Source organism: Vespa velutina, chromosome 1 (genome assembly GCF_912470025.1).
Source record: "Vespa velutina chromosome 1, iVesVel2.1, whole genome shotgun sequence".
Lineage (NCBI taxonomy): Eukaryota > Metazoa > Arthropoda > Insecta > Hymenoptera > Vespidae > Vespa > Vespa velutina.
Genome location: NC_062188.1, coordinates 17,752,147 through 17,762,146, shown reverse-complemented (window position 1 = coordinate 17,762,146; position 10,000 = coordinate 17,752,147). Strand labels below are relative to the sequence as shown.

Genomic DNA, 10,000 nt, shown 5'->3' with positions numbered 1-10,000 from the left:
TTTTTATTTAGTTTTTCTTTTTTTCTTTATTTTCTCCTTTGTTTCTCTTGTTTTTTTTTTTTTTCTCTTCGAAACTCTTCTCCCACGTCTGGTCATAAATGAATACTTATACATACATACATACACGCGCGCGCGCGCGCGCGCGTGCACGCTCTCAGCTCATCCGTTTCCAATAATTTTTTCTTACTCTTCATCTTTTTTCAATGTCACGCTATATTACAAAAAGAAAAAAGAAAAAAAAAGGGAAAAAATAAAAAATAGAAAAAAAGGAAAAAGAAAGAAGAAAAAAGAGGATAAAGAAAAGAAAGAATAAAAAGAAAAAGAAAAGAGATAATCAATGGACATTGTTGACGGCTAGGATGACGTTGCCGATCAATGTCATTGACGGAATGTACGTTTTTTTTTTTTTTTTTCAATTGATCGTTGAAGAATCCAATAATCGTCGGAATCAATAATGTTTCAATCGATTTTTAAATGTTCTTTTTAACGATGTTATTACGTTCTGTCTATTTCCGGTCCTCGTTAAACGATTAAAAAAAGAAAAAACAAAAAAACAAAAAGAAAAAACGCATTACGATCGATATTAATCATTTCTACTTTTGTGTCTTCTTATTTATTGGATATCTATATAAAAAAAAAAAAAAGGAAAGAAAGAAGAAAAAAGAAAAATAAAAAAAGAAATTAATCGTATATACATATTTATATATATATATATATATATATATATATATATATATATATATGTATATATACAATAAAGCACCTCCTTTCTAGTTTATTTGTTTCATAAAAAAGATATATAATATATATGTATATATATTTATATATTATATATTCGATGCGATCGCGCGTAAGACAAAATGTTCTCGATGTGTTCTCGAGACACCCACCGGGATGAGAAGATGATATTACGCGAGAAGCATCGTTTTGTCCTATGGTTGCTTATCTTTTATGTATTATATATATATATACGCGACGCTAGTATCTACTTACGCGCTCTCGCATTTACAGTGAAAATATCGTAAGCCGTAAATTCTAGACGCGAACTACTACGATGACCGGATGGTATAATAATATCGTAGACTGTTAATTAAACGTATATAATATTACTCTGGCATAGAATTATTCGTATATAAGAGGATTACATATATGTATATATATATATATATATATTTTTTCTTTTTTATTTAAATATTGTACCTTATATATTATACATATTTATATATATATACATATATATATATATATAGATATTTTATTATATTCTAATTATTTATCTTTTTATACATATACATATATATATATATTTTCTATATATATATATATATATATATATATATATATATATATATATATATATATATTTAAATTTTACAAACATATTTTTTTATCATATCGCGACTGTCGTTACTTGCCTTTAGCCTCAACTGGTCTGTTTTTCTTTTTTTGATTTTTATCTTGCCCTCTCGCCTGACGATGCTTCTTCATGCTTGCTGAAAAACCTTCGTGCGCTTCGCTACCTGCCAATTAACGCCTACAAAATATTACCAACCGAACGTAATACCTGAAAATCGAACAATATACGTCAACAACAACAACAACAACAACTACTACTACTACAACAACAACAACAACGACAACGACTACGACAACGACAACGAAAACCAACGGTGAATCAACCAACAACTATAACGAATGAATGCAAACATCTCGTCGATCGCCATACATCTGTGTGTACCTACACAACAACAACAACAAAATATATATTTATATATATATATGTGCATACATCATCTTTGAAAAAACAAACTTATAACTACGATTACGACGACATGGTGAATGATTCATTGGGATGAAATTCGATCGTTCGAAATTAAAAAAACAAACAAACGAACAAACAAAACACGAAACAAAACCTAATTTTATATACATATATATATATATATATAAATTATTATATAAATATGTAAAAAAATGACATGTGTCAACGATATGCAAAAACAAAAAAAAAAAAACACGTCACGGGCTGTGACGTTTCGTGGACACCGGACGGATTAACGGATATGTTGGTCGATGCACATCGAAAACCATGGACGCTAACATGAAATATTACTGGTAACATGATGAATGTTGAACGATCGTATGAAAACGAACGTGCGTGCGCGCGTGCGTCCGGAAACGACGAAAAAAAAAAAATAAAAAAAAAAAAATAAAAAAAAATGATAAAAAACGAAAAATAAAAAATAAAAAATGAAAATAAAAAAATCGCACGCACCCACTTACGTAACATACGTATGTACGTACGGATGAAAAAAAAAATCACATGAAAACGAACGACAAAAAAAAAATATATATATATATATGTATTCGAACGAAAAAATAAACTAAACTACATATATATATATATATATATATATATATATATATATATGCATACTCATACACACATACACACATACACATATACACACACGAAAGCAGACGGCGACGATGCCTACGAGCATGGCGGGAATGGGCGCGCTGGCTGGTGGAATGTCAGGAGTGCCGGCGACTGCGATATCCGGAGGACTTCAGGGCACAACAATGGCGAGCATCGAGCTCGGAAAGAAGCGGATGCGCGACTCCAATGACGATCTGCTAATGGTACCACGGCTTATGCATGAAGTACACTTTCCTTTTTCGTAGATGGGTTTTTCGTGTAAAAAAAAAATGGCCTCGATTAGCTTCACGCGAATTTAATTCATTCGAATTACGAATAAAGTATATCGTCGATTGATAATTTCTATCTTTCTTCTCTCTTTTCTTTTTTTTTTTTTTTCTTTTCTTTTAATTCTTTTTTTTTTTTTTTTTTTTTTTTTGTACTTTAATTTTTTTCATTTTATCACTTAATTCTTTTACACGTTAATTTAATGACGATCGCATTAAATTAACGCGTCAGGCGCGATAAATTAATTGACATTAGGATCATTTCGATATTCTTATCTGTTCAAGATATATTCCGCGAGATATTTTATATAAATAATGAAAAGAAAAGGAAAAAAAGGAAAATTAAATAAAATCACTCGAGCTTTTTGTAGTTATATATATATATATATATATATATATATATATATATATTATATTTATGTTTGTAATTTATATATATGTAGGTAGGTATATCGAGCGTGCTTTTTCTTTCTTTCTCATCGAATATTTCGAAAGTATTACCCGAATTTTATCGGATCCCACAGACGCACATTTATGGGACCACTGGAAAGAAACGATCGAAATGAAATCGAGGCCATTTTGCGAAAGCTCCCACGTAGTCGTATTTTTAAGTTATGAATATAGTTATTGCGATTGTGAATACACTGCCGAGCGCGCTTAGAGCTCTAGCTCCTGTTTCTCTCTCGTATTATATTATATATATATATATATTTTTTTTTTCTTTTTTTTCTTTCTCTTTTTCTTCTTCTTTTTTTTCCTTTTTTTATTTATTTATTCATTTTACATTGTTTTATCTCATCTAACAAAAGTCCCGTTGAATTTATTTTCCAACCTTGACAATGCGAAAGATCTCTGTTGTCGATTACGCGTCCGCTCCCACGCTCTCTCTTTCTCTCTCTCTCTTTCTCTCTTTCTTTATCTCTCTTTTATCTTTTCTTTATTTGTTCATTTTTATTTCTTCTTTTTTCGATCCTTTTAATCAAGATTCGAACGTCGCACAATTTTATTCTTATTGCACTACCAATTTCACATTTGTCTCTTTTCTATATTTTCTTTTATCACATATAACTCACGTAACATACGTTCGCGTCTAATCAAATTTGTCGAGAGAAAAATATTTGTTTGAAACTTTATAATACACTCTCGCTTTCTCCTCTCGTTGCGATGTTGTTCGTATCAGAGCTTACGCCTCGTAATGTATTTATAGATCGCTTAATATTGTTTCTTTTATTATTTATCTTTTTTTTTTCTTTTTATAATATATATATATATATATATATATATATATATATATATATATATATATTATTTTATTATTATTATTATTATTATTATTATTATTATTCTTTTTTTTTTCATTATTATTTTGTTAACTTCGTTTCCTTTCTGGATCCATTTTCGTGTCCCGCCTCTTTAACGTGCTTTTTCATGGATACGTACATACGTATATATTTTTCCTTATATACATACTTACTGCATGTGCAGCAGAAAAACCGTGCTTAGTTTGAAACACGAGATAAGAGAGCGGGACACGAATAAAAATGGGATCCTTGTCATCAGCCACGCAAGATCACGCTCGACAAAATTTCTCTGATCTATCGTTTGATAGTACATCGATACTTTTTTATCTTTTGAAAAAAACAATATATATATATATATATATATACGTTATATGATTGTTTCTTTCGTGGCTAATGACAAATTTGTACGAATCGATTTAAACTTATCCCCATCGACGATTTCTCGTCTGGCAAACATAAAAGGATAATACATGATCAAGATAATGAATAATTTTCGAATGATTTGCTATCTCGATCGTGATCCATTCGCGATGGCTGCGCTTACGCTTCGAAGCACGAAAACATCTCTTTCATTCTCTCTCTCTCTCTCTCTCTCTCTCATTCTTTCTTTCTCTATCTCTATCTACCTGCCTCTCTCTCTCTCTCTCTCTCTCTCTCTCTCTCTTTCTGTCTTCGTTTATCTTTTACGCGTAATAATAATAAAAAGTGAAGAATTGAAAAGAAATAAAAAAATTAAGGAGAAAGTAAAGAAAATAAAATAATATAAAAGGAAAGAAAAGAAAAGAATGGTCGATGTGCACGTGCTTCGATGCGAGCTCGATGATAGATCGTCGACTCCTTTTCTAATCTCCGTATATCAGGACCTCGTACACGAGATTTCTTTTATCTTCGTCCTTTTTGAATTAAAAACCTTGCCAGTATAACATAATATCCTTGTATATACACACACACATATATATATATATATACATATATATATATTATATACATATATACATATATATATATAAACAATATAACAATAACAAAAATAATAATTACAGAGAGTATCGTCGTGTACTATAAACTGCGTCTACGGAGCGTTAGATATGTGTAAATTTTGAGCTTGCGCCGATGATGCATGTTGTGCTTAAGCGACTATCGGGGGAGGGGGGGAGGGTGTAATGGTGCCAAACGTCATCCATCCCCTCGAGATATGCTCTGGACAATGACCGTGATTGATTTTTCGATCCTTCGAAACCAAATAATCCACTATATACGGCTCGAGATTCTTTGCCGTCTCTCTCTCTCTCTCTCTCTATCTTTCTCTCTTGATCTTTCTCTCTCTCTCTCTCTCTCTCTCTCTCTCTCTCTCTCTCTCTCTCTTTTTTAATTTTGTTTCTGTTTTTTTTTTTTTCGTTTTTATCGCATCCCGTTACTACGCGAAAGTTTTCCACGAGGTTTAATTTTTTTTTTATCCCAGACGAACGAGACACTGTCTCTTACGTGTGACATTTTCTTTTTTTGTTTTTCTTTTTCGAGTCAACATCAAATTGCTGAAAAAGAGCACTGTAAGCAGCTTACGTACACCTCTTGCTATATTATATACATATATATATATATATATATATATATATATATATTTGTTTTTTATTTCTTTTTTCTTCTTTTATATTTCTTATATACTTCGATATTCGTTTCAGTTTCCTTCTCGCTCTCTCGCACTCTTTCTCTCTCTCTCTCTTTCACTCTCTCTCTCTCTTTAAATATATATATATATATGTATATATATTTAATTAACATGATCAGACAGTCATCGTTCATTTCGGTCATTAGTACAAATAATTTTTTTAATAGTTCGAAATAATTCTTTCACGTCCATCGAAATCGTTCTTCCTCTTCAATTATATATTATAAGAGAGACACTTTTTCCTCCATCCCACACCACATCAATCCCGCGTAATTTCATTATTGATTTTTTTTTTTTAAATTATTGTCGCTACTTTTGCTTTAAATTCGATTTGTGTATTGTCTTTTCTTTTTTTCTGTTTCTTCTTTCGCAGTATATAGTTTCGATTAATTCCGACATATAAAAACACTTTCGTCCAAGCAATTTCGTCCAGACAAAGAAAGAACAGGGATAAAAAGAAATACAGAGAAAATCAACCTAACTACTGGCTTCTGAGCTTTTATATTTTTATCGAGCCAGCTTCCAACTTAGTCGTCATACTTTCTCTCTCTCACTCTCTCTCTCTCTCTCTCTCTCTCTCTCTCTCTCTCTCTTTCTCTTTCTTACAACATTTGATTTTCGCTTGGTTCTGTCGCAAAACGATTAACCCTTTGTATTCACATTCACCCGCTTGCGCGATTTATCTTTCGATACTTTCTTTATTATTTGTTCTTTTCTTTTCTTATTTCCTTTTCTTGTAAGATTTTTCCTGTTTTCCTTTCTTTTTTTTTTTTTTTTGTTTCTTTTTATTAAAGTCACGCGACGTTACTCCATTTCAGATTTTGATTGTCTCCTTTATTTCGTATCTTCATCGATCGTTTTCCTCTTTCTCTCTTTCTCTCTCTTTTACTCTATCTATCTGTCTGTCTGTCTTTCTTCTCTCTCTCTCTCTCTCTCTCTCTCTCTCTCTCTCTCTCTCTCTCTCTCTGGCGCGAAAAGGAAAAGGAAAATGTAGTTTGTCATCGATATTTGCTCGAATACGTAGACAAGCAGACCTGGAGGATTATCGTATCTTTCGTTTCTCGTTTTTTGCGTCGTCTCGTTAGATATACGCTTTCTTCTTCTTCTTCTTTTTTTTTCTCTCTCTCTCTCTCTCTCTCTCTCTCTCTCTTTTTTTTCTTATCGATTAAAAAGTCCGACGATCGAGCCGATATCAGAATTCCAATGAGATAACGATATTCGGTTGTACGGTGATCGTCGAGGTTTACAATCCAATCGTTTCTTCGTATCGTTTTCGTGGGGGGGGATTCCAATAGAAAACCTTATGAACAGTCCTCGATCTCAAATACCGTTGGCTGGTCTTTCTGACATGCTGCAAGTAGTCGAAAGAAATGTGGAAAATGCAATTTTGCAGAATTATCCAGCAACGAAAACGTCTCGTCGTTTGGGAACGTCGCCGCAAGCTGCGTCATCGGCACAACATTTACACACGACAGCAGCCCGATTAAAAGAACCCGTATTGTTAATGATATTATTCACCTTTAGAGAGACCGATCTCCGAGCCTTTTTCTCCATTAAAAGAAAAAAAAAGAGAAAACAAAAAAAAAACAACAAAAAAAAACCAAAAAAAAAAAAAACAAAAAAAGAAAAGAAAAAAAGATCAAAGAACAAAAGAGGAACAAAAAAAAAGAAAAGAAAAGAAAAAGAAAAAAGTAACAAAAGAAAAGAGAAAAATAAAACCAAAAAAGAAAACAAAAGGAAAAAAAGAAAACAATAGCAGCCCGTTCCAACCACCGCCCCCCCCACAAACCCCCACCCCCCCGAACCCCACTGTTCTCGATATATTAAGATCTCCAACTCGATGTCCCTGTCTCCTTCGAAAATTCAATAAAACGCGCTGCCGCCTCTCACATATTGGAAATTAGTTGAAACCGATCCTGTCTTTGTTGCAGATGGACATGAAGTCTGTTGGGTCGTTCTACTACGAGAACTTTGTAAGTGCAGACCTAAGCAATGAAATCATAACGCGTTCATGACTTAATCGCATTAATTTTTCTAATTTAACATATAATAACGCATAGAATCGTTGATTCTTCTTCTTCTTTTTTTTTCAATTTTCTTTTTTTTTTTTCTTTTTTTTTTTTTCATTTCTTTTTTCTATTTTTTTTTTTTTTCCCATGCAAGACTCATTTCGCGCATCACGGAGAATCTTTGTTTTAAAGTGGTAAAAATGTAACGAACTTTTGTAATATCGTCTCGTTATACATATGTATATATGTATATATGTATATATGTATATGTATATATATATATATATATATATATATATATATATATATATATATACCGATTGATACTATTCCATCCCCTCCCCGGATCTTTTTTCGTGTTTGACGCGGTCGTCGACGAGAGCCAAGACGCGAGATCAAAATAGAAAAAGGTATATACTTCTCGTGAAAGATGGGAAGGAGGAAAACACCGGATGAAACCTTTCCCGCAGACCGGAGAAGCAACGACGTAAAAGAGACGTCGTGAAACATTAAAACGGGGAATCTTCGGCGAAGACGCGGACGATCTCTCGACGGATGTCTTTCAGCCCCCTCGAGAGGACGTCGGGCCCTATCGATTTCATGAAATACTAATCGTAATTTTTTTTCGCATTTCTTTTGCAGGCCTTCCCAGGAATGGTTCCGTATAAACGACCGGCGGCCGACAAGTCCGGTATGCCGGTCTATCAGCCGACCGGCGCGACGACCTTAATGCAGTTGCAGCAGCCCTTCGTGCCTGTGTCATGTGAGTACACTGGAACACCACCCCTACCTACCCAAACCTCTAACCAATCGGTCGTGCAACCCCCGAACGTGCAAAGCAACCACCACCACCACCACCACCACGCGGTGGTGCAGTCCTCCTCTTCCTCCCAGGGAACCGGCGGCGTCGCTGTCGGTAACTGCGCCGACGCCAACAATGGCGTCCTCATGGATCCGTGCAACAATCCGCCGCCGCCACCGCCGACAACCGGCGACAATAACACTAGCGCTAGTAATGCCGGTAACAAGCAGACCCTCGTTAATGCCCAGAATCATGACGGCGAAAATGCGCGTAATTCCCCCGAATTGAATCACTCGAGTCCGGCGATACAGCAACAAGTTCAACAACAAGCTCAGCAACAAGCTCAACAGCAAGCGCAACATCAGCATCAACAGCAGCAGCAACAACAACAACAACAACAGCAGCAGCAACAACAACAGCAACAACAACAACAGCAGGCTCAGCAGCAAGCGCAACAGCAGGCTCATCAGCAAGCGCAACAGCAGGCTGCTCAGCAGCAGGCTCAACAACAAGCTGCTCAGCAACAGGCACACCAACAGCATCAACAGGCACAACAGCAACAACACGCTCAACAACATGCTCAACAACAATTGCAACAGCAGCATCAACAGCAAATGAATCAATTGGCTCTATCGGCCGTACCACCGTCCATGAGTCCGTTAACGTCAATGGCCGGGCTAACATCTATGCCCGGTGTCGTTAACATGGCCTCCATGGCCAATATGGTCAGCATGGCAAACGTCTCCTCGATGTCAAGCCTATCATCAATGAGCAATTACTCGGCCGCAAATATGGCGAATCTGAACATGCTAAATACGCTCGGTATGGCCGCGTCCGGATTACCCGCTCATCTCGACGCAGCGGCTCTGGCCAAGGAGGTGGCCCAGAAGAATTACGCGAAAGCGATTAAATTGTCACAGGCTTCTCAGCCTTACGGTATTAGTCAGCTTACGGCACTTAATTACACTGGCGTAGCATTGAACAAACAAACCTTGGTGAATCCTGCGGGTGCCGCCGCTGCCGCCGCGGCTGCGGCCGGACCTGGTTCGGCTTTACAGGCTAGCGCTTTGCCCGGAAGTACTGGTACACCGAGACCAGTGATCCCTGGACTGGCCGGTATACCTGGTGCGCTGACGTCGCCACTTTCAGCCGGTATACTTGCATACTCAAGACCTCAACCAACCGCTACACCTATTAATCCATATTCCCTGATCAGACAACAGATCCTACCGAATCCGTATGTCCAAGCCTCGATACCCGGTGTGCCTGGTGCGGCCGCAGCCGCGGTTCAGGCATCGCCCTACGTACAGAATCCATATGCCGTTTTACCTGGTATGGCTGGTGTACCTGCTGGCGTAGCCGCCGCAGCAGGTGTACCGACCGTACCTCAGATACCGCAAATCCCCAATCCGGCGACGATAGCGGCGCAACCGCAGGTCGCCATACCGGTCAGCTCCGGTGTGATCATGCAGCCCTACAAGAAGATGAAGACTTCGTAAAGAACGTCGCTTTT

The 10,000-nt window shown here is 36.2% G+C and overlaps 1 protein-coding gene across 23 annotated transcripts in view; it reads left to right on the top strand.

Moving 5' to 3' along the window:
- The window catches only part of LOC124955238 (mediator of RNA polymerase II transcription subunit 15-like), a 394,448-nt gene that overhangs the window by 383,582 nt on the left and 866 nt on the right, over window positions 1-10,000 (top strand). For 15 of the 23 annotated variants that reach the window (XM_047509532.1, XM_047509434.1, XM_047509419.1 and 12 more), the window contains 3 exons: window positions 2,482-2,664; window positions 7,608-7,649; window positions 8,328-10,000. The exon at window positions 8,328-10,000 is cut by the window's right edge and continues 866 nt beyond it. In XM_047509532.1, coding sequence (XP_047365488.1) covers window positions 2,482-2,664; window positions 7,608-7,649; window positions 8,328-9,986 — 1,884 coding nt within the window. In that variant the 3' untranslated portion in view covers window positions 9,987-10,000. Of the gene's footprint in view, window positions 1-2,478; window positions 2,665-7,607; window positions 7,650-8,327 lie in introns of all 23 variants that reach the window. The other 8 variants (XM_047509490.1, XM_047509577.1, XM_047509522.1 and 5 more) reach the window with 3 other exon arrangements.